The sequence below is a fragment of the Nipponia nippon genome, unplaced genomic scaffold (genome assembly GCF_047370975.1).
Source record: "Nipponia nippon isolate SJK-2023a ecotype South Korea unplaced genomic scaffold, ASM4737097v1 scaffold_1, whole genome shotgun sequence".
NCBI lineage: Eukaryota > Metazoa > Chordata > Aves > Pelecaniformes > Threskiornithidae > Nipponia > Nipponia nippon.
The window spans coordinates 149259537-149284746 of NW_028262290.1; the positions used below are offsets into that span (position 1 = coordinate 149259537).

Genomic DNA, 25210 nt, shown 5'->3' on the forward strand with positions numbered 1-25210 from the left:
CTCAAGTGATACAAGACTTCTTACAAAGTAAGCAGCATTGTATGAGCCCAAGCTTCAATTACATCTATGGCAACAACAATTTTCTCTAACATTCAAAGCTAAAGACACCTTACAAATTAGATACAAAAATCTGTTGCCATTTGAGACAACATGTACTTGCAATGCTCCAAGACAAGTCTCAGGACTACTGCGGCAACTAGATCATTTCAGTGCTGGGAGAGCATACGGTATGCTGCAGCAGGAAACACGCCCACAGTATTTGAAGAGAGGCTTGTAGAGCCAAGCACTTCAAAACCAGACGCATGTTTTATCTAACACAGCTAAAGCCAGGAGTTTGCATCACAAAAACAATAGCTCCTCCCAGAGATTTAGAAATCCTGCAAGTCAGCCAGCAAATCAAGAGCCGAACAATCCCCAGTCAGGTCTCCAAGGATCTTGGCAACCTAAGTGCACTTATCCATCATATCTCTATTTGTTAGTCTGATACTCTCTGGACCGTGATTGAAGCATCATCCAAGCCACCCGCCACAAGGCCTCAGCGTGGGAACCCTGGAGGCTATAATCATATTTTATAAAAACCTTTCAGGATCAGGTCCAGCTCTGTTTTGTGGATACATACCTACTAACGTATGTTAACAGAACACCATTCCCCAGACACGTCCACCTTTCCCTCACTATTAAGAAATCCAAAGCCCTCCAAGCAGAGACATTTTAAGCCCTTTCCACTCCTTGGTCTCAAAGTAACAAAAATCTGTCTTGTTCAGGAAGCTGTTCCTTCTTATAAAGGAAAGGCCTGGCCGCATATATCTGAAAGGCCTCCTAAGAATTTTACTAGTAGGCAGAATCACGTCAGTCCCATTGCATACCGTGTCTCCCCAGCTGCCTTGTTTCCTCTGTATCCTGCTCATCACGGCTTCCCTAAGTGGTTACAGACCAATTCACAGCCAAGGCCTTAGCTTCAACTCTGTGCCAATAAAGATAATCCAAAAAAGTAGTGTATATAAATGCCTTCAGTAGCTGCAGGTTTCAAATTATTCAAACCCATGCTAGAAGAAGCTGTTTGTCTGAAAGGTATCATGAAAAACAGCTGCATAATTTAAGCTGCAAGGCAGTAAAATATGCAGTTAAATAACAGAAAGAGATTAATTAAAAGAAATAGGCAAGGGAGAAGAGGTTTTCAGACGAGATCTGAAATGAGACTGAAAGTCAATGAAGTAAAGAGTGAGCATGTGAGTGTTTCAGAGGCAGATGCTGTGATAAGAGCACTCTTGCATCAATGGCACCAAAAGAGAAAGTCCACGCTATTTGGCAGTAGGAGAAGAGTGAGACAACAGGTCTAGGAAAAGGCCTGCAGCAAGCAGACAGGAGACTTCAACAATGAGAGAGAAATGAGCAAATTCACATTAAGATCATAGGCTAGGAGAAGCACCTGGAAAGAGAGAAATGTTGTCACTAGTAACATTTAGTGACATAGTAGTGACTAACATTATTAGATGCATGAATGTGAAAAGACAAGCCATAGGATGGCATTCTGCAGCTTATACGTTACTGCAGCAGTCTGATGCAAATGCCTGGACACCTTGTTCTTCTCTTGTCTATTTGTTTTACGCAGACATTTTCTTATCTCAGGCTCCAGAAAACACAGAATTATTGCATGGGGACCACAGTGCAAGTATTAATTTGTAGCAGGCTTGCTGCAATAAAGTCAAGTAAGATGCTCAACTGACAATGATTGCTGCAGGACAAATACTGGTTGGCGGATTTGCTGACCCCAAAGTACAACAAGGAGATCAGAGGATGAAAGTGAAGATATGCATCTGATGAAAGATTAGGTGGGGGAAAAAAGCCAACAAAAAAACCATGCTTGACTGATAAAGTATAGCTTACAAAAAACATTATCTTGTGAAACACTGTGTGAAAGTAGCCAGAAGAGTCTGCACTCCAATTTTTTCCCAGGGATATCAAAGAATTGTTATGCTTCAGGTAGTAAACAAGCATTTTTTTTTTCCTTGGAACTATTTATAACATTAAGACCACCCAGTAAGAACATTACGTTCAACTCTAAGGATGTCAAACCAGCATTTGTTTTAGTAAGCCTCCTTTGCCCGAGTTCTGAGAGGCCCCCCTGCTTTTTAACAAAAGTAGGAACAGTACCACGTTTTACTCCTATTTGTCTGAGGTTACAATAAAATTAGGAAAGCGACGTGGTGCCTTTTCGCCACGAGTTCTTTAACTCCCCATCACTACAGTATCAGAGCCTCCTTGCACACAGAGCAGTGTGCTTGCTCTTTAACTTCTGCTGTAGAAGGAGTACACAGAGTTGATTATTTTGGGCTCTTTGGAGAGGGAGGAAGGAAGAGGGAGGGAAGACGCTATCACAAATATATCTGCTGTCTTAACATAAGAAAGCTGTACCTCATTGCAGAAGAGACAACCTTTACTGTTCTTTTAGAATATTCCACCATGGCAGAAGATATAGTACAGCACACATCATCTGCAGCTGTTACAAAGAGAATTTATCATAGGAGAGGCCCAAACCAAGCGAAGTTTTGAATTTGAGAGCCTGTTTCACTTTGCCAAACCCAGCACTTACTAACTAAACATACTTGATCGGGAATCTTAGACAAGAATATTATTAAAAATAAATTCACCTTGTAAGCAGTCAATCTTTTTCAGAGTAAAACTAATTTGTTTTGTCAGCTTAGCCAGCAGGTTGGCTACCAATTTCATCTCATGTTAATACAGATTGTTGAATTTTACAAGTTGTATCTGAAAATGCTGCACTAATGTTTTGCTCCAAGCTGAAATTCTCCTGCATGGTCCCCCCACCTTTTCTTCTAAAATATCAGCATCATAGTAACAAATCTACACTCTGCAAAGCGTACGTGGCTCCTGTTAACAGCATTAAGAGCTTGCATAAGTAATGAGTAATACTATTTACATTCAAGCAAAGGTGGCATCTACACTTTTATTTATTAACCCAAGGAAAAAAAAAGCATTCCCTCTAATACCAAGAAGAGGAGTTTGGAGTTCTGCTTTTATTTGCTGTACAATAAATGGATTCCTCAAAGAACCCACCTGTTAGAAGTGCTGTATCTTTTATTTCACTACCTGGGCCCTAAGCCGATGAAACACTTGACTGAGCCCCTCCAGCGCAGTCAGAAGGGCATGCTGACAGGCTGGAGGTGAAGGAGGAAAGGCACCTGCAGATAGCATCTTGCCCACAGCGGTCTGTTCAGGAGCACATCATGATTTATTCTCCATAGCACCCTGGTCTTGGCCACCAAGGGCTCTGTGCAAGTTTTCAGCTGCAAAGGGTTACTTCTACAACCCACAGGAGACATCAAGTCTCTCTCTGCAGCAGCTGCCTCACCAGCAAGGTCAGGAAAAGGGAGGAACCACACTGAGGCACCGTATCTGCTATTACAAATTCAGCAGTTACTTCCCTTTACTTAGAGGTGGAGGGAAGGGAGGATCCCTGTGACCAAGCCCACTCGCCTCTGTCACCAGTGCTCAGATTTGGCAGGGGTGGGGAGCAGGGTGTGATGGGTGGTGGAAGGAAGAGCATCCGAGGAACACCGCTCTGGGTAGCACAAATACTAACGAGAGCAAGAACGCTTGGGTAATTATGAACAAGCCTGGACACTGAATAACTGAGGGCCCACAAGTTATTTCCTACCGAGTAACAACAAATAGAAACCACAACATGCTCTTTTCGACTCCAAGTTACTAATTAAGGACGAAACAGGCACAGAGAGAGCAAGATACCCCCTTATCCCTCAAGGGCGTCTTGCTACACCAGAACTGACACTTCATCCACAGAGCTGCCGCCCTGTTGTGCTGAGGATAAATAAGATTTCAGTCACCGAAACTATCAACACAGACTGCTTTCACTAATAAGAAAGAGAACAGCATCTTCTAGTGTCTTTTCCAAGACAGAGAGACCCACCAACATGCAGACAGACACTACTGTGAGTATTGCATAGCTCCAGAAGTTTGCAAGGCCAAAAATTAAAATCTCAAGGTTCTTATGAGAGGACATATGTAAAACCCTTAAAAAGTAATTGCTGCTAATGAGTTCAATGATGGTTTCAGGTGCACCTTTTCCCAAGGGATTCATTGCATTGTCTCTGTAGACACTCTGCATTTCTGCAAATACACACTTTTTCCTGTGTTGTAGTATAAACAGAGGCAATTTGGAAAGGGGGATGGGAAGGAACCCTTGTGCACAGCACTGGAAGTCCAAACAATCAGATTCTGTTCCCAAATCTGACAGCACGTCCCCATATGACCTTCCTCAAGTCAGTTATGAATTCTATGCCTCCATTTATGCCTCTGTAAAATGAAGACAGTTCAAAATACTAAACAAAGATGTTGGGAAGTTGCATCAGTTTTTTCTGTTTCAGAGTTCAGGGTTTTTAGTTGTTAAATCTAGATCAGTAGCACAGATACTAACAGGAACTTTGCCCTCAGAGGTACAATGCTTCCTACTCGTACACAGCCTACTCCTGTACTCCTACCTTCATTACAATGTGATCCACTTTACGAGCCCTCCACAAGGCCCATCTAGTTTCTCTTAACCATAAGAGCTACTTACAAGCTCCCAGAGACCCAGAAGGAGGTAAGTATTAGACAGTTGCCCCTCCTACTCATGTCTTTTTTCCTTTTTCCAACAATTCCACAGGGCTGGGCACAGCGAGGGCAGCACAGGGAGCAAGGATCACGCTTAACATGCACTGACAACAGACAACCTGCAAGCTTCTTCCTTCCAACGTACCTGCAAGCAGAAGGGAGCGGACAGCGCTGCCTTTGTGGAAGCAGCAGTACGCACCTGTAAAAGCTTATCCCAATCCACTTTACTCTGCCTGATTAACACAGGTTGACACAATCATCCACTGAAATACTAATGAAAAATGGAGCAGGAAGAGCAGCTGACATCTTGCTGGCTTCTTAAACCAAATGTACCAAAACTAATGGAAACATTTCAAATTTGGAAAGCTGGTCTTATAGAATCATAGAACGTCCCGAGTTGGAAGGGACCCACAAGGATCCTCGAGTCCAACTCCTGTCCCTGTCTTGCATCATCTACCTCCTTTGGACACAAAACAGACATACAACACTCTAGGATCTGTCTCCTGTATATACAGGGTAATCACTTCCCGATTCAGTGAAGTTGCACTATTGTCCTACTGCTGCTTTTGAGCTAAATATACAGCTGTATTTTCCAAAACACAGACAACGCACTGGCACAGAAGACCTACATAAGGCACAGAAGAGCTACAAGCTTAGCCCACTAACCTGTACCCAAATTATTATTGCTACTATTTAAAAAAAAAAAAAAACCAACACACACACAGAACAGCCAGTGCCTTTTATACTGATGGTGAACATTTGCTCAAACTACCTTAAAAAAGAACAGTGTTTAAAAGTATAAGCTAACAGCTTTTCTTAAAGAATATGATTTAAGCCTACAAAGGATAGTGGATGCTACAGCCATAATTTATCTTATTGCTCTCAAGCTCTCTAATTTTGAATTATATTTTGATGTTAGAGAAAGTGAACTGGCTTAATTTGCTTTTTGTGTAATATGTTCCAAATTTAGCAATGAAACTAGAAAAAAATTCACTGTATTTACTCTCAATACAAACTAATTAACCTACAAACATAAAAGCATGCAAGATCTCACAGCACATAAAAGATTTGTGTTGGTGACAATTTAAGAAGTTTATCCTTTTAAAGCAGGTCATTTCCTGAATTAGACATTCCGAGTGAACTTCTTTGTACTGAACTAACTTAAGCCACTTTCCATACACCAGGCAACAAAACTGAGCATCAGATCAGTTACCAACATTTAAGGAAAAAGAAACACCACCAAAAAAAAAAAAGTTATTTCCTCTCGAATACATACTATCCGCTGTACAGGAAGCGCAGAACATGCAACCTATCAAACAGAAAGGATTCTTATATGCATACTGGAAGATAACATAAGGATTTGTGAAACTTCTTGCAAGCAACACTCCTGCTCAATCCCACACATTTATTTTCCTACCAACTGGAAAGAGACTTCACATTTTCTGTAATAGGAATCAAACTGAAATCTGTCCCTGCTTTTGTCTGGTTTACCCAGAACAGCTTGTTCACTCACCGTTCAGTTTCCACATACCAGTTGGAAGCTACAGAAGGAAATAACATGACAACAAAAAAACCCCCACGCATTTAGGCAACGCAGCACTTACTTCCTTAAAAGGTCTTTCACTTAATTTATTTTCTAAAGCTGCTAAATCTATCCACTAGAGACCATCAAGATCAGAATTTACACAAGTAGTACATATTCCAAGCTATTCATTTAGAGGTTCTCACAGCCATATCAAAATCATATTTGAGCTTAGGAAAAAAAAAATTACAAATGGATCTTCCCAAGTGGTCTAGAAGCAAAGAGACTGATGAAATCTACATATTTGCCTATGCACAAACAAGCCTATAAGAAACATCCAATTTAGACAGTAAGGGAGAATTGTAAGCAGTGTTTTATACACCAGTCAACTGAAGTTGTTCAAAAGGAAGTCATCAGTGCACTAACACTGGAGACGCTGGTTTCCTGTGTCATTCTAATGCTTCATAAGCTAGTTATTGTAAATAAATTCATTAAAAACTGAAAATAATTCAATTCAGCCAGGAAACTGACTGAAGAATCTCTCTGGAAGTTAATATTTTCAGCTGAAGAATCATAATTAGAACTGTAAGTGCTTTAACTCCATATGTTATTTCTGTATTCGTACTGATAAAGTTCATACTGTTTAGGATACTGATGAAATTCCTCAGTAGTATCTTCAGCTTTATGCTACAGAATTTCAGATAATATTTCATGGTTACGCACACACTGAAAGGGGCTAGTCCCAGATTTTATTTGCAGGCAAAAGAATTTGGGGAAGGCATTAGGTACTGGGACTTAGATTTATATGGCATTATGAAGGAGTTTCACTTATTTCCATTATAGACAGCTTCACCAGTCCTCCCCTCACTTAATCTCACTATACATTATTATAAAGGCATGCCAATTCACAGACAAACATCTCCATCAAGAGAGCAGAGTCATACCAGTATTCTAAAGAGTGCCAGAAAAAAACATCTAGAAAATACTAAGAAAAATGTAATTTCTCTATATTTAAGAAAACTTACTTCAGGAGACAAAAAAGAGTTCCAGTTAAAGAGTCAAGGTTCAAAACCTGCTCTTAAAACTGTTCAGCTAAGTCTCTGATATAAAAGAAAACAGGAATCTAATTTTCTACCTGCTTGTCACTGAAGCTTCCAACCAGAAACATAACAGATTTTAAATTTTGTCACAGATTAAATACAGTAATGTACTTATAATGCCTTTTTCCTTCTAGTCAAAGCCAAAATCCCCACCAATAACATCACAACTTCCTTCAATTACTACTTCTACATTTGGTTTCCTTTCCCTTTTTTCTGTCTCCCTCTCTCTCCCATCCCTCCCAAGACTGCCACCATACCATACTTTCCTTTTAGCACTGCAGATCTTCCTTAGAAACTTATTTGCTCTGCTTCTCCTGAATTCTTTTCCCTTCCTATCAGATAAACCTTCTAGATAACCAAAATACACATGGTCTGGGGGGCACACTGCGTTACTGCCTGGCATTCTGATTTATTCACAATTTGCCTTAGTAAGAAACTCCTTCCCACTTTTCTAAGAACAGCAGTTTTCAACGTGAGAGTTGCAAATACTGTCATCTTTCCTAAATGCTTCAGTAAAAGGATGCTTACTGTCAACAGAGCTACATTCACTCTTAAGGAGTAGAGTTCCACCCAGCTGAGGATTTTTCCCTTTCCTCTCCCCCCCCAGCCCCCCCCCCCTTTTTTTTAAGGAATCCCAAAAGACATTGAAGACATATTCTCTTCAAAAAAATCAATGCAACTTAAATTTTACCAGAATTATTCCCAGATTAAGTGAAAGAGACAAGATTTGTATGTTTTCAGATCAAAAAATATAGATATAGTTTGAATACAGCAATATTGGGGGTGGGAAATGACTTTCCTGCTTAAGTGAGCAAAGAATATAAGACTGAGAATATCAAGAGTTCTGAATAAATATCTGGGCGCTATTACAATTACTGTAAATTGTTAGCACCAGCACTCAGAATAGTCAGACAAACTTGTTCCACCTCAGTGCCACAACGCAGAGTGCGTGACAGCACGCACCAAGTTTTCCTACTAAGGAGCACATAGCCTTTCCCACAGAAAGAGAGAAAATTCTCCAAATTCAAAGCTATCCAAACTCAAAGAGGCCAGACTGAATCAGTTACATGCTATGGGATACGCTACAATGCGTAGCCACTTCTGAACTATTTTAACACTCACTTCATGGCCAGGTTCTCTGTTCCGGCCTGCCTTTTTTATAAAATGCTCAATTACATTAAATACAAACACTTTGCATTATGTGTTGTTTAAGCCTCTTCGTCTCCTTTCCTCCCTTCCCATCCCACAATACACACACACTCCCAAATCTCATAACCCAGTGCCCTGTGTCATATTGCCTAATCCTGCAGTGGCCCCACCACAGGCACTGGAAGCATAATCTGTTCAGTAGTCCAACTGGAGAGCAGATGGCTTTGTATAAAGTGCTGATTAAAAAAAAAACACCTCCATCACACATTAAAAAAAAAAAAATATGTAATTTTATCAATATATTTGCCATTTTTACAGAATGGATGTACAATGCATGTACAATACAAGCGAGGTATACATTTTTCAAAGCTACTGCGCAAGTCCTCATTAGGAATTTTAGAACTCCAGCTTCCTTTCAAAAGGGGTAAACACAGCTGTACACAGATAAAACAGACCATACCAATCCCACATCCAGATGACCCTGATACTTGAAGTGAAAACGAGCTACCAAATTAAAAAAGAAAAAAAAGAGAAAAAAAAGAAAAATAAAACCCACCCCACATGACTGGATGGGAACTAGCTCAAGTGTTGGGATTTTTGGTTTCTTTGCTTAAAGAAAGAAAAGAGAAGATTTAGGACTCTGAAGAAAATGATGTAACTGAAGATTCTCTGTAACTTTCTGACACAGGGAAAAAGTCAGAAGCAGGAGACAGGTCAAAACTTGTGCTGCAATTACCATGCTCATGTATTTGTCATATTTCCCATGAGTAAAACCAAATGAACCTCGCCTCTTCGAAGCATTTATATCAGCAGCTTTCTTTGGGTGGAGCAAACAACTCGGAAGAGTAAATAGACATTAACTCATACTACCTCACATACCACAAGAAAAAAAAAAAAAACAAACTTAAAAATATGGCTTGTTAGAGCAGTTTTAACCCAAGTAGCTCATTTAAAAAAAATAAATCACTTTATATTATTAAAGCTGCGTTTTCAAATTTGCTGCTCCACTGCTAAAAAAGTAAGACAGCTTACCAACAACGATGGATGCCAGAGAATTTAATAACCTGTATTAAATACTCATCAGAGGTAGTCTAGTATTAGGTTCAACAAGTTCACTTTACAAGCTGCCTAGTAAGTAAAGGGGAGCTTATTTGCTATTCCCTTTCAATTTTTTAATTAAAAAAAAAAAAAGTTGAATTTGAGCATCTCTGGATGGTTCTGTACCCATACCAGTATGACTACACATACAGAGTTATGTGCCGCAAATCCTGAAAAAAATAATAATAGTAAATTGTGCTTAAAGTAGCTCCACAAAAACAGACTTAAAGCAAGGCCAAGGAGCACCGGCAGTCTAGGGGAAAAAAAAAATCCACACCGACTGGTGGAGACACGCTACACCCCACGGAGCCTCTTCCAGCACGGGAGCCCCGGTCTGAAATTATTGTTGCAGGGCGTCTGAATGCGGAGCCGGCGAGAGGCACGATTGCCATTTTGAATCCCCACCTCCCGCTCGCACGCCAGTGCCTGCGCACGGGCAGCCTCCTGCCCCCGCAAACCGCTCCTCGCGGCGACGCGGACCCTCGGCGCGCCGCGCCCAGAGCGCGGCTCCCCCGGCCTGGCCGCGGACCCGGCGCACGGCTCCCGCCGCCGATCCCCCGCGACGACCGGACGACGTGATGTCACCCGCGTGCGGGGCCCCTTCCGCCCCCCGCGGATGGCGGCCCCGGCGGAGCGCGGCGGAGGGGCCGCCCGGCACCCGCGCTCCACGTGAGGCGCGGGGGGTGCGCGGCGCGGCGCTGCCCGCCTCAGCAACCGTCACCAACCGCCGCCCCAGGGCCCGCCGGCTTCCCCCGCAGGGAGCCGCGCCGCCGGGGAGCCGGGGGGAGACCCGAGATACCGGGTCTGAGCCGGCCCCACGGAGAGGCTCACCGGCCCTCACGCCCCACTCGCCCCCCACCCCAGCCCGGGGAGGTCTCCGGGATGTGACTCGTAATAAATAAATACAGAGAAAAAAAAAAGGGGGGGGGGGGGGGGGAGACGAGACACACCCTCCGAGCCGGACTGACATAATACCCCCCTCCCTTCCCCTCCGGAGCGGGGGGAGGGAAGCCCGGCCGCTCGGCTGGAAAAGTTGAAAGAAAAGGCAAACCCGGGGGAAGGGCTGCGGGGCGGGGAGGCGCGGCGGGGGCAGCCGGCCGCCGCGCTGCCCCTCAGGCGGCTCCGGCCCCGCCGCCCGCACCGGCGAGCCGAGCCGAGCCCAGCCGAGCCTCCCCGCCCCACCGGCGGCCCCGGTGCGGTGCCCCGCCGCCCCTCACCTGGATGTAGTTGTTTTCGCAGTAGTCGGCGACTCGAGTGAGGTTCTGGTAGCTCTCGAGCAGAGCCCGCTTGCCAGAAGGGATTTCCTCCTCTAGCAACATCTGCAACTCTGCCATTTTCCACCCCTCCGCATCGCTTCCTCTTGCATTAAAGAGACAGCGGCAGCGCCGGGCTCGCAACCCGCCTGGTATTGTGGGATTCCTCCTCGCCTCGCTTTCGTGAGCTCGCGCTTTCCCCACCCATCCTTCCCCCTCCGAGGGGAGGGGGGGGAAATAATAATAAAAAAAAAAAAAAAAAAAAAAAAAAAGGACGAAAAAACCCACCCCCGCTTTGCACAGCAAGCCGGGAGCTGTAGGCAGCGCCGCGCCGTGCAGGGCGCATGCGCGGGGTGAGGTGAGGCGGGGCGGGCGCCGCTCATGGCCGCCGCCCGCCGCCGCTGCCGCGGAGGAGATGGCGGTGCCCGGGGGCCGCCGCCGCGGGGAGATGGCGGTGCCCGGGGGCCGCCTGCCCCGCCCGGCCGCTGCGGAGGGCGGCGGTCGGGCTGTCGGACAGTCGGACCGTCCGATCGTCCTTCTGGGCGCCTGGAGACGAGGGGAGACGCTTGCGTCCTTCCCCCGCTCCCCTCAAAAAAAGCCCCAGCCCCGGCGGTGATGCCCTGAGGCAGCGCCTCTCTTCAGGGGAAGCCCCAAGGGTGCGGGAGGGAAGCGCTGCCCTGGTTATCCGGCCTCCTGTCAGGCTAGAAATTTGTAAGACGACAACAAAGTTGGTAAAACGATAGAAGTATCGAGATGAGGGGTAATTCGTCCCTTCCCAGGGGGTTATCCCGAGGAGGAGGGAGAAATACTGAATCTAAGCTGTGTAGACCTTTGTGAAGGCCTGCCCAGGAAATAATGGACAATTAGCACTTTTCTGGTCTCAGTTTCATAAGAAGAACCTAAATATTTGGCTGAGGTAAATACATTATTCCTGCCACTCTTTTACCTCAGTCATCGTTCAGGGCCTCCTCTGGTTGTTGCAAAGCTATGGAAGATAACGGCCTAGTGATTATTTAGAACAATCTTTCTTGCATGTGGTTTTTTTTTTAAGCAAAATCCTGTTTCTGTGATCATACCAGAAGGAAAGCCAACAACAGCAGGTGGCTTCTGTGCTGGGATGTCCAAGCCTGCCTTTGCAATGAGGAACAGGCCCAGAAGAAGCTGTCTCCGAGGCCCGTTACTCATGTGTTGGCTTTGTGCGCTCTGTGTACGCAGTTACAAACGCAACGGGTATTAGTCCTTGCATTTTAGTAGTTGTCACAGAGAAACCCACAGTGCTGAAAAGTCTGCACGTTTCAGAAAAAAATATTCTCAAACACATAAGAGCAGACTGCCTCATCGTTGCATAATCGTGGTATTTTGCACGTCCTCTGGAGTCTATCTTCTGTTCGCAGCACTGAAAACCGTTCTGGTCAGGATCCTTTGGTATACCAGTCTCTAAATCAAGGTAGAGAGAGGAAAAATAGATCTCCTTTCCCCTCTGAGGTCAGCAAAGTCCAGCATCTCGGTCTAGAATCGTGGAAGTGAGGATGAATGGTAGGGAGCCTGGGAAGGACCGGTGGGCCTGGGAAGGTCTTTGCAGCTGGAGTTACAGAAAACCATCCCCTGACTGGGAACGGCTAGACAGGTGCTGAGAGAGATATTTGAGTGCTGTCTGGGACAGCAGAGAAAGGAGCTGGTACGTTTGCAGCACTTGCTGTGGGGTAGAAATGCATCTACATTGCTATCTTCTGATAGTTAATTAATTTGGCAGCTTAGCAAAATTGTTTCCGACGTGGCTTCAATAACTCTCTTTAGGACAGCATGTAATTTCCAATAAAACATTTTATTTTGGATTCCAAGTACCCTTTTAATGTAAAATAATTAAATTTAATCTGCAACAGTATTGAGATAGAGACAAGCTTTTAATGGGTCCCAGGGCAAGTGTGATCAGAAACCATCTTGGGCACTGGCTTCTTGTTTCCAGCTGTCATAATACAAAGACAAATGTGATTTCTCTATTTTGTCTGGTTGCAAATTGTTTAACACCCATTGGCTTGGATGAGCCTGTAATTGCCTACAGATCACAGATTGACTTCATGGAAGCTGTTAACATCCTCAAATGTAGCACAACTGTTGTCGGCTCTTCTTACAATGTTATTGCTGCCCCTGTACCAAGAGACGGCAGATGTGTGGAGCCTTGCATGTCAACCTTTTTCAATATGAGAAAAATCAGTGGTGTGTGTTTTGCTAAATATATTGTGCTTCACTTCGTCCGGCAAGCTAGTCCTACAAGCAGATGGCAGGACAGCAGCTGAGAGGGACAGTGCTGGCTCCCAGGAAGGACACCCGCCTCCAGCAGTAGAGCAGAGGCTCCAGGAGGGCTTACAGCCCCTTTCCTTGCAACGGATCTCGACCCAAAAGGCCTGGCACAAACCAAAAAGCCTACTAACTGTACCTCAAAATGTGCTCGCAGCTCAGGAAGACCTTGGAGGACCGCGTCAGAGAGCGCCACCTTGTGACATCGGCGTTGTGACTTTGCTTCAGCCTTGCTGGCACAGCCGGGCGTTATCCAGATGCCTGGTAAATTGACCTGCTGTAGATACAGAAACACCCAAACTCGCTCCACGCTGAGCTAGGTCAACTCCAGCAGGACTTTTTAACTTAGTGCCATACAACCAGTACTTCTGCGAGGGCCAAGCAATGCAAGATGTGCTGGGAATCGTAGTGTGGACATGCTCGACGTGGCCATATTAGCTCCTACCCTATGCTAGCCTTCCTGCTTTCAAAATTACTCTCTGCAGGGTCACTTGAGTATCTTTGCAGTGTGTTCCTCAGGTCTGAGGTTCTTGGAGGGTTTATTGACTCAGATGCAATAAACCCAAGCTGGCTCCATTAGCATGCATGGCGTGTACACTGAGCGATTCCAAAGCACCTGAAAGCACAGGGACATTTGGGTAGCTATGCAAGTGTTAGCCAAATCTAGCAGAACCAGCACTGAGCCAGAGCCAATAAACCTTGGACTTGAGCTGACCTTTGCTGAACACACTAGTGTGCATCTGAACTGCATTCATTGGGTTTTTGTTTAGAAACTATTTTATTCTGGTTTTGTGTTCGTTTTTTTTTTTTTTAACTATCACACTTACCCATTGTTCCAGACAATAAACTGCTGATTTGAAGGAACAGTTAACTACCGTACTCAAGATACTTCAAGTATGCAAGAGAGCTGGGAATGAAAATTTTCTTGACTGGGGCAGCTGGACTGGTAGAGGAAAAATGTAATGATGCTCTTCAACCTCCACCCAAACGATCACCTGAATGGGATCCCATCCAGAGTAAAATGTGCTTGTGTACCTCTCAGTGCCTCAACTGTCTGTCTGAGATTTGCTCCTCCTCAGTGGGGCATGATAATCTCCAGGGGCAATACTGTCCTTCTGGGACATAGCCCATTTTTGACCAAAAGAGAAAAATGCGTCTATATTCTAAACGCACCTGTTTAGAACAGCATCAAAGTAGCAGCATCAAAGCAACTTCTCCTGCACTGTAATTTGTGTAGCTCTGTAACTGTTTATTCCCTTTTCTTGGCCATGGATTGACAAGTGTCTTTGTTTTTCCCTTGGGAACATTACTTGCTTCGGTAGTGTTGATTGCAAAATAACCCTTTATTTTTTGTTGGACTGTTTCTCATCAGGATCAATTCCTGATTTGGTTGTTAGGCTGCACAAGCACTTTTTACAGTGCAGTGGAAAGGGAGAGGAGGGGGCAGCTGGAAGCACAGAGGACATAGGGGCTGTTCAGATCAGCCACATCAGCTCTACTGCCAAATGCCAAGTCTTATGTTCTTGTAAGAAAATTTTTGTTGATTACAGTGATATATGTACAAAAGCGTGGCTGTACTGGGACAATCCTGCGTGAATACTTAATGCTATTTTTTTTTTTTCTGGGAGCAAAAGTCACCTTTTTGCTATTTCCTATACCAAAATAGAAGTAGCTGCCCAAGAAGCTACATAGCTGTGTTGGTTTGCCTTCCTGTGCTTTAGATCTAGCCCACAGAGATCTAGCCCTTACTTAAGAACCAGAATAATTAACCATATTGATATTTGAGTTGCCATCACGGGGTGCCTGAGTATTGCAGAGATGAATGGGACTGTTCCCACTTCTCAGAGACAATTTGTCAGGCTCTCTGCGCTCTCGTGGGCACCTCTGCATGCCCTTTTTTCCAATTAATATTTTTAAGGTTTTCATCACAGCTGTAACAACTGGAGATACTCCCTCCCGCCTCTCCGCAGGAGCAGGGGTGCTTGGGGTAGGGCTGCATCCCCAGCCTGGTCCGGGGACCCCATCGCACCCCCTGCCAGTTGCTAGGCAGCCGGTGAGCTCTGCGCGGTAAGCCAGCACACGCCAGCCAGGCATTGCTAGGCAGCCTGTGCTGCTGGAGAGCACAAAAATAATAAGATTCAAAATTGCAGCTTCGAGAATGCACAAGGTAAGAGTGGCACAAAAATAAATAGTTCTACTGTATTTTGACATGACCTTTCTCCTCTAATGTATTTCCACTTGCAGGATTTGCCTTCTGTCTCAACCTCATTTTTCATAAAACTCTCTCCTCTTCATCCCTCCTGTGTGCTTATCTTTGCTCCTCAGCAGTGCTGTGGTGTCGACAGTCCTTCCTTTTCTCTCCCCTCCACGACCCTTTTCTCGATCCGTCATCTCGGTTGTTCCCCTCCCATGTTCCACTGGATCCCCTGTTCCTTTGGCCTCTTTCATTTTGGTCTTCATTCTTTCAACTTTCTCAGCTTAGCCTCCGGCCACCAGGCTGCCTCCTCCTGACTTTGCCTTTCCATTTTCACTGCATCAAAGAATTTCTCCCATATCTTCTGTTCCCAGCTCCTGATCTAGGTCTCTTCTGCTGCCGTCACTTCCAACTGCCCATCACAAGGTAGGCTTATCTTCTGAATCCCTCAAATACTGGCAAGGCAGAGGAGGCATCCACTGCCCTAAGAGCATGGGAAAAGTGAAGTATCCAGACCCTGGTGATGCAGCCATACGTATGCAGAACCTCAAGAAAGCCCATTTCTTTCTTCCTAGACCTAAGCCAGGTAACCTGGGTATTGTGTGACAAATGACAAGATGGCTTGCTTCTTACACCAGTAACAAATGAGGCTAAACTATTTGTTATAAAAACATTTTGAGGAAGGGCTGGCTTTAAAGCAACCACTTAAAGCAGGAGGTGAATTTCTGGCAGTAATCCTTTTTATTAGTAAAATGGTTTTTGGCCTTCTTTTATTTAATGGCTGGGGGGAGGTAATTTAAATATGAAAAGAATCAATCCCATTGCAAGGGGTAGGCACTGAGTGAAAGTCAGCTTTCTGAATAGACCCATGCAGGTTTGGCCCACTCATTAGAGGGCAGGTTGGAATTTCCTGATGAAATAGCTGTTTGTTGGAGGATGCCAATCCTTTAAAATGGAAGACTTTCTTTGATACGTATATATGAAATAAACCCTTTCCCTGGGAAAGGTTTTTCACCCTGCATAGAGCTTCTGGTCAAAAGCAGACAGAGAGACACCTTGCCCAGGAAAAAGTAGTATTTGGATAATTAGCAGTGAAAGGGAATATAGCAGATCCAAAGGCAAGTCTCCTGTGTTCCCTGACTGGAAAGCAGGCACTGAAAGGTGGATGCGTCATGTCAGCAGTGTCCTACTCGCTTAGCTCTTTGCAGTGAGCATCCCTAGCAGGAAAAAACACTGCTCAAGGTCTTGAGAAATGTTTTGAAGTCTGAAAATGCCATTAGCACCATTTCTGTTCTGATTTGCACTGCTTGATAAAGGCTCTGAGAATAACACAAACCAAAATGTTCCAGCGTGAATGCATATACCTGTAGAGCCACCCCAGGCTTAGTGGGGCTTATTGGCTCAGACGTTATTTGCAGGGTCATCAGGAATATAACTGCTTCCTTGAGATACAGAGCCTAAGATGGCTTTGCAAATTCATGCAACGCTGCAAATGATGCCTTGAGACCACTGGCTAGTGCTGAACCCAGAGTTAATAAGCTCTTCTGGACTATATTTACTATATACAGAAATGAAGTGTCTCTGGTGTTCCTTGGAGCATCTCTAATATCCAGGTTTTTCTGTTCTCCATCAGTTCCCAGTCTCCTATGATCCCAGATAATGGAGAGCTGACTGTAATAATACCATCATCTAGTTTATACGCACCTCAAAATTGATTAGTCCACGCTCATGGCTATGCCTAACTGCAATCTCTAGCCTAATTTATTTCCTATCTTCAGTACTAAGTTTCTGCACATTAATTGGATGGGTAAAAAGCAGAGAGCAGTAAACATCTGTGTTTCAGTTCTCAGTGTTTCAGAGCTAACGTGATCTATCTCTATGGATTTTTGACTTTTTTGTCAGTTGAAATTATTTATGTATGTCCATTTTTATGCTAAATAAAAAGAAATCAAAGACTCATTAAAATGTTCTTAGCATAATGCAAAGCCTTAAAAGAATATATTATTGTGAAGATAATTTAATTGCACAATTGCAATTTTTCATTGTATTTGAGGAAATGTGAGCATGGATAGGAATTACTTTTATGTGCTTTCTATTTAAAAGATTGGTGGTTTTCTAAGCCCCACAGTTTTTTTGATGCAGATTAAAAGCATTTGTATTCTGTACTGATTAATTGGTATGCCTCTTTTGCATTTAAATATATACTTCATTGAATTGCAGCTTTCCATCATAAAGCAGAAAAGAAAAAATAATTAAATGATAACATCATGCTACTACAGAAAGGGTGCTGTTTTCCCAATAAAAATAAATATTTGACAGCAAGTCTGCAGTGATAGTATTTCTCGGCACAATATTTGGATGGCAAAATAAGGCACAGTATAATAGTGGGTTTTTTCAGCAAGTGAAAACACATTACAGTTCTTGGGTCTGTTCCAGCTCCCAGTGAAACAGCAAAGCTTCAACTGGAAGCAGTATTGAGTCTATGGGGGGTTGAGCGGTGTTTGAAAAGGAGTATCTTCAATAGACACTGAAGGCAAAAGGAATGGGATTGGATGTACAGCAACCCTCAGATGCAGTTGTCCACCAGAAAATCATTTCCACACTAAGATAACATCGACATCCTCCTTGGTATTGTCCCAGTCAGAGCCCAGACACAGACTGTGCAGATAATGAGGGTAAAAAGTCATTACACATAGACTCTGTTGGGAACATGTAAAAATAAATCAGGCCATTTAGTGCAATCCAACGGAATTCAAAGGGTAAGCATTGGCTGTTCAGAATAAATAGGGGTTTTCTTTCCTGTTACTTTTCATTACATAACAGGAACAATCTCTTGTGCACATGAGATTGATTACGTGTCTCAAACTTAGTTTAGATATTGATCAATCCCGGCAACCACTTATTGTTTCCTGTAGCATAATGCAGTAAAAATTGTCCTTTAATTACCACTAATGAAAGTCACCTGCAGTGAAAGTGAATATATGCCACTGGAAAATGACTTGGTTCAGAGGGCAGCAAATGCAAATATGAACAATCTTTATGATGCACAGGCACAATTAGAAGTGAATATGTAAATTACTGATGGCAGCTTCCTGCGATGCTCAACTATTTGATGTCAACATTAGCTGTGAATGTTTCTATTTATTTGATCATAACCATAATAATCCCACAGTATTTTTCTAGGCAGTGTGTTTCCTAAAGGGTTGGGGACTTTTAAACACTGTCATGTAATAAATACGTACTTACTCAGTGTTAAAAATGTTTCTAACGTTCTTTAAAATAATCCTGAGTGTGAAGCGGGTTAATTATGCCTGCCATCACTTCTCTTTAAATATCTGACCCTTCACTCTGTATCTGACATGTTTGTACTTCTCAAAATTTCTTCGGTGGATAAGGTGGAGCCTATCTATGTTTTTACATCGATTGGAAGACATCTCATAACTAGATATCTTTGCTTATACACTAAGGAAAAATAAAAGATTTATTTAATACTGTTCTGACTGCAAAAGAGATGAAGATGCTGTTTTACATGGAAGATATAGTGTAGACACCTCACTGTACTGTATGTGAAATTCGTAGTTAAGTTTCCCTTTGTAATGCTTTGCTTTCAGTTGCTTATACCTTTGTCAGTCTTAATTTAGCCCTAGTAGCACATATTTCTATTTCAGACTTCATTTTTCCCCTTCAGGGAATTTATGAGATGGAAACAAGAAGAAATGCTTTCTATTGATTCCATTACCAATATTTCAGCCAAGAGGTTAAACCCCCAGCAGCTCTATATTTTGAATGAGGATTTTCAAATTTAGTGGAAAGTAGTTTCAGGACCGTACCTCCTGCTCTTCCTGAGACAACCTGACAACATTTGGTTAATTCCTAAATTTCTAAAAGCAACATATTTGCATACTCTCAGTAAAGCTTTTAAGAGTTAAGATACATCCACTGAGGAATTGGGCTGCGCTGATGATGTTTCACTATGCACTGCAAGGGTTTCCCTGGATTATTTTTTTTTGAACACACGATATCACTGTGATGGATAATGGTATAGAGGGATTGTATCCCCTGGCCCCTGCAATGTAACAGTATGGTGAATTCTGGGACAAGAGAGAGTGGAGGGGTTTGCAGGGGCCAGAAAGAACAGGGCATGTACAGGTGTGAAAGAGGAGGAGAAGAAGAACAGGTCAAGAGGAACTATGACGAGACGCAGATTGTTTAGGTGTGCGGTGTAACAGGATAATGGCAGAGAACAGGCGGGCTGAGGAGAGCTCTAAAGAACTAGAAGCACTTCCCACCCAGGATGTAGACTTGGACTCAAGAACTTATTTTCTCTTGTTTTCTCACAACAGCCAAAAACTTCACAGAAAACTGTGGACTACAGTCTACAATCATTGCCAGTTCCTCCTGCTCTGTAAAGGTCATTTGCTGTAGATCTCAAAAATCAAATCCTGACGTTGGTACTGACATTGACCACACACTTAACTCTTAGCAGGTTGAACCGATATATTGACCACTGCCATCATCTTATGATCTCGTAGAAATGTGACACTTGGCTGGGTATCATCATACAGGCTAATAAAGGGGGCAGGTCTTTTTTATCCTAGAAATTTGTTGAACCAGGTTCTCTTTTGAAAATTCTTTTGGTTTCCAGTGGAAGAAAAAACGTTTTGTGAAAAAAAATCGGGCTGAATATCTTTGCTTAAATGGCTAATATACATAATTTTTAATTATTTTCCTTGTGTGGCCTGAAAGGTTCCTTATCTCATTTCAGATAAAAGAATTCAGTATTCAAATGCTTTCTTGTTCTGCATTAGGAAAAGAGCAGCAAATCTGACATATGGTACCTCATTCAAAGATATTATGTCTTCCTACTGAAAAAGCCTCATTTCAGTTACCTCTTTAAGTGTTATTTACAATAGCCTCATGCTATAATAGTCTATGAGAACAATAAAATTGCTATAAAGTGATTTTCCATTACAGTTCTGTGATGAATATAAACTACATCAACCTGTAACACAAGCCTATAGTTGAAGTTATTCTGTTGCTGCAGTCCAACGGAAAGCCAGGCGGTGCTGGTTCAAGTAGCAGCGAGTCAGTCACAACCCTGCTGCCTTCTGGCACGGTCACCACTGGCCATCACGCACTAGTGTTAGGCTGGTGGCTACTAGCCATTCCCTTGGCACCTGCCAGACACCTGCATTTTCTGGATCAGAGTATCACTTGTTTTACCCCTTAAGCAATATTAATAAGAGTTAGCGAATGACTATGAGAATATTGTGTATATCAGTAGAAGATATTAATAGGAAGGCCTAGCAGGTCATCCAGTCCATCTCTTGAAGATGGCAAAATTGTCCTGTGTACTTCATAGTCCAGCTTTTTATGCTCTCTAATTTGAAATGTCCCTATTGAAAACGGCCTGGAGCTTCTAATACATCAGCTGTCAGACTGTTCCACAGTCCGGTATGGTACTGCACAACTTGTGCAACGCTACGGGTGACATTGCCATATGACTTTTCACAGATTTGCATATAAATGTGCTTTTCAAAGGTTTACTGAAGCCACAGGGGAATATATTTATTTATAAGTGCCCAGGAATAAGGGTCACAGCAACTATCTAACAATTCATGTTTAATCCATTGCTAGGGCTTATTCACAAAATAGATTGTATAAATTACGTTGTCCAAAGCGTAACCATTTTTGTGTGAAAGTTTTTAATCAAATAAAAGGAAGTATTTTGTCTCAAAGTAGCTCACAAGCTACAAAAGACAAAATAAGCAAAAAGGCTTATTCATCATGAAATAAGAATTTTTCTGTTCAGGGTAATACCAAAACAATTATATCAATTTCAAATTCATGCCTTAATGTATGTCAGAAATCTCACAATAGCAGGTTGGTTTTGTGTGTCTGCCCCCCCTCCCCAGCAGATCTCTTATATCATTTGCCTTCTGAATTTGTGTAGGAAAACTTCAAAATAATGAAAGAACAAGTTTTGCCCTCAGATGGCATGTATTTATTTATTAAAGTGATACACTAGTTGTTTTACATGGTAGTGGCTAACACGGCAAACTGTATTTGATGTAACTTATATTTCTTAACCTTCTCTTTTGGTTAGTTGGAAGAGCTTTAGTCACAAGAGGGTTTGTTTTCATATAAATCAGTAATGTGAAAGCTAAATTCAGGACACAAAGTCTCTGATTCTTCTGGGAGGTTGGTATGAATAGTATTTCTTCCTTCTCACTATTCCTGACATTTAGAAATCTGTTTTGATATTTGATTATATTACTCAATAATTAATCCAGGCTAATTTAGCACATCTTCTATCAATTAAAGTTATTTGATTTTGTTCAACTGTTTCTCAACATCATACCTGTAGAAAGGAAAGGACAGAAATCTGTTTACTATAAAACATACCGCCACGTCTATTATTCAGGGAGGGCCACATTATATAAATGAAATCATGTCACAGCGGGGTGAAAGAATTGATCCTGTTTACCTACCTAATCCAGATGTTTAGGACACACCTGACTTCTGTGTGGGTGTGAAGGAATAAGCGTGTCTACCTCATAAACACAAAAGCACCAATAAAACAAAGAAGTGTACTGCAGCAGGACAGAAATACCTGTTACTGTATTGCCACAGGGCTTCAGCTCAGCTGCGGGAGCCTGGTTCGTCACTACAGGATGGTGTAACGAACCCCGGTGACAATACCAACTGTGCCGTGACCTGTGGAGGTTTGCTAAAACACCTGCGTCCATGCAAGAGGCTTGTGCTGGCACAGTTTTGTAGCCAAGGCTTGGCCATCCTCACACAGCCCCAAGACAAATCTGTAGCAAGGACTTGGTCAGCACCTGTAAACTGTTTAACTGAACCTGGTTTACTCTGGCTGAAATGAGTAGAGGAGCATTTATGAGAGCAGCTCCAGGGGCAGCTCAGAGGGCAGCGACCAGCAGCTGTGGATGTGCAGGAGACGGTCACCTCTTCAGCCGTCTTGGAAGGAGCTGGCAGGGGATGTGTGAATGCAGCCTGTGTTCATGGAAAGAGGTTTAAAAATGTATTTACTTTATTAAAATGTCATTTAGCTCTGTCAATTAAAAGGGAGTAAAACTTGAAAATCAGTAATTTGTGTCTGTTTTGCTTTTAATTCTCAGCCTTTGACTAAAGGGGGGATTCAGTTTCACTACAGAGTGAGCTGACACCCTTGATCTAGCACCATTCTGCTCTTTTGAATAGTGCCTGATCTGTGAGCTAATCTGATAAATGAAGACATTTTGTGCACACATGGTATGCATTTTAAAGAGCTTTAGCGTGTTAACAAACTGCTCTGAATACGGTGGGCCCCACCAGGAAGCACATAATCTGAGGCACATGAGAAGGAGATGCAGACCCGAGGAAGTAAAGATGGCCCATTTGGAATGACTGAGCAGGCACCATAGCGCTGCTTTCTAGGGTGGGCATGAGCCTTCGTTTACTTTTAATACAACTGTTTTAAATGTGTTTTCTCAAGTCATTCCCAACCCCTTTTCTATACCTCTTTTCAGTAACGTGAAATATCCAGATTCATTGATTTGGGGACTTATCCTGCTTCTTTGTACCCCCAAATTTCCCATTTCAAAACATGTAAGACAACTTCGTATTTTCAATATCTGAGGTCAAAAATGTAATCGTTTTATCATTTTTGTGCATATTTACTCTGTTATCACAGAGATTTTTTAATGAAATACACCACAATGATGTTTTAGTGATGCAGATGACAGCATCCAGCAATCATGAAACTCCTTCACAATGATTTGGAAAATATCCATCTGTTAGTTGTACTGTGAATGCGAATCTGAGTCAAGAAATAAGGGTAATGGCAGGTGGCAGAAGAAAAACACAGGGCCAGAATTCCTGACAGTCAAATGTACACAGGATTTGATTTTACTACTGCGAAATCAGTGGGATGCTCAGGATGTTGAGCTTGAACATGTGCATAATCACAGACTTAGTGCAACCGCTATTTTGTCTTCAAAAGACACGTATTTGACCTGTGGTTACAGTGGTTGAGTCTCTGTATCGTGAATGTCTCCTGTTCCTTCCTCTGCCCCCCACGCAGTTTTGGATTTGTTTATGCAGAAGGAAGGGGAGCTGTGGCAGGAGCGGGGTCAGAAGGCTTGTGCAGCCGGGAGAGCACCCTGCTGCCACGTGAGCACAACCCACCTAATCCAGGGAGGAACGGGCTCTCCCAGTCTCTTCCTTTGACGTGTTTAAAACTAACATATTGCTTTTACCAACAGTTGGTAATATATTAATCAATTTCATATATAACCACTACTTTATATTTTGTGTGTGTACAAATATATGTGTATATAGTTGGTCATTGCATTGTTTCCTCTATTATAAAACAGAAATACATGTGTATTTTCTCCAAAGTTGATGTAGCTATTTTTAAAACTTTTGAAGAAGGAATTCAGTAGATAGTGTCCACAGTACAGTTACCATGACATACAAATTTAGACTTTGGGATAGACAACCCTACTAATCAAAAGCTTTAGTTTTTAAGACCTTTTTTTTTTTTTTTTTTAGAACTACCATGCAAAAGAATGAGAAAGCACACCGAAAGCTAACTGAAGAACGAACAACAACCTCCTCCTGCAAAGGTCAGAAATAGGATTGAGCTGCTTATAATGCATGATTTGCTAAGGTAGCTGACAGACATTTATCCCAAGGGTTCATACAAGTCAAAGGTAATCTGCAAAGAAATGTGTAGCTCCCCTTTTAAAAAAATCTTTAGAAATTCAGAGGCCCTTCCACCTGCAGGATTTTGAACAGTGAAACAATAAAATACCAGGAGAGTGAACAGAGCAACAATGAGAGATCTTTCATCACAGTGTTTAAAACCCGTTTTTTTATTTACATTAAAAGGAAAATCAAGGGAAATCTAGTTATCTGCAGGTTCTAAATTTAGATCTTCTTAAATCAGCATGTACAGATTAATCACATCCAAGAATTTTAAATGAGCCAGCAAAGAGCATTATGGACTGTTAATATTCATTCTCAGTCAGTTTTTAAACATTGGAGAAGTTCCAGAGCACTGAAAGAAAGCAAAGGTTGTGCCAATATTGAAAAAAGATATATAGGTATTGTAGTCCTATTAACTTAATATTGATCCCAAGTATATCACAGAATGACTGATAGGAGATTCCATTAAGAAAGAATTAAAGAAGGATGATTTAATTAATGCAAATCAATAGGAATGTATGGAGAAGTATACATATATTCAGGATAACTCAATATCCTTTTCTGTGAGAATACGAGTTTGATAGATAAATGTAACTGTGTTGTAGAAATGTATTTATACTTCTGTAAAATATCTGACTGCATAAAATTTTGATTAAGAAACTACAATAAAAATTTTTAAAATAAATTATTATTGTAATAGAAAATCATTATGGTGCATATTAAATAAAAAAGTGGCTGCCAGACTTCAAATGCGGTCATAAAGGGTGTACCGACCTTGACTCCTTGTTGTTTAATTTATTCTGAGTAACCTACAAGAAAACAATAAAATCACTGCTGATAAAGTTTGTAGAGAGCACAGTGATTACGAGAGTGACAAATAATTAAAAGAACAGACTGGCATGATAGAATAATCTGATAAACTAGTTGCAAAACCGGCATAACTGAATACAACCAAATATTGTTCCATCACTCTGAACAAAAGCTTTAAGAGTACACACTTATAACGTGGGTACTCAGCTGCAAGTAGGGTATGAGGGTCCTGGGCTTTGAGGCCTTCATCCACCTCTGCATCCAAAAGGGTCAATGAATTCTGGACATACAAATGAGAATATTGAGTTTGGAGAAGGCAATATCTCAGTCCTCTATTGCCTCTGACGTTAATACAAGTATTACTGCAGCATTGTACCTAGCAGTAGTATCCATGATTCAAGAAAGATGTTAAAATATTGGCAAGACAGAAGAATGAAAGAAT

General features: G+C 42.4%; 1 protein-coding gene and 1 long non-coding RNA gene across 13 annotated transcripts in view; one reads left to right on the forward strand and one right to left on the reverse strand.

The window, feature by feature from the left end:
- ABI1 (abl interactor 1) overlaps window positions 1-10993 on the reverse strand; it is an 82231-nt gene extending 71238 nt beyond the window's left edge. For 9 of the 12 annotated variants that reach the window (XM_087777262.1, XM_087777230.1, XM_087777198.1 and 6 more), the window contains exon 1: window positions 10719-10981. In XM_087777262.1, coding sequence (XP_087633388.1) covers window positions 10719-10835 — 117 coding nt within the window. In that variant the 5' untranslated portion in view covers window positions 10836-10981. Of the gene's footprint in view, window positions 1-10718 lie in introns of all 12 variants that reach the window. The other 3 variants (XM_087777273.1, XM_087777281.1, XM_087777291.1) reach the window with 3 other exon arrangements.
- Window positions 10994-15163: 4170 nt separating this feature from the next.
- On the forward strand, window positions 15164-23872 carry LOC148057662 (uncharacterized). Its single transcript, XR_015707422.1, has 3 exons — window positions 15164-15219; window positions 15621-15672; window positions 23803-23872. It is a non-coding gene; the product is annotated as an uncharacterized LOC148057662 (long non-coding RNA).
- The last annotated feature ends 1338 nt before the right edge of the window (window positions 23873-25210 follow it).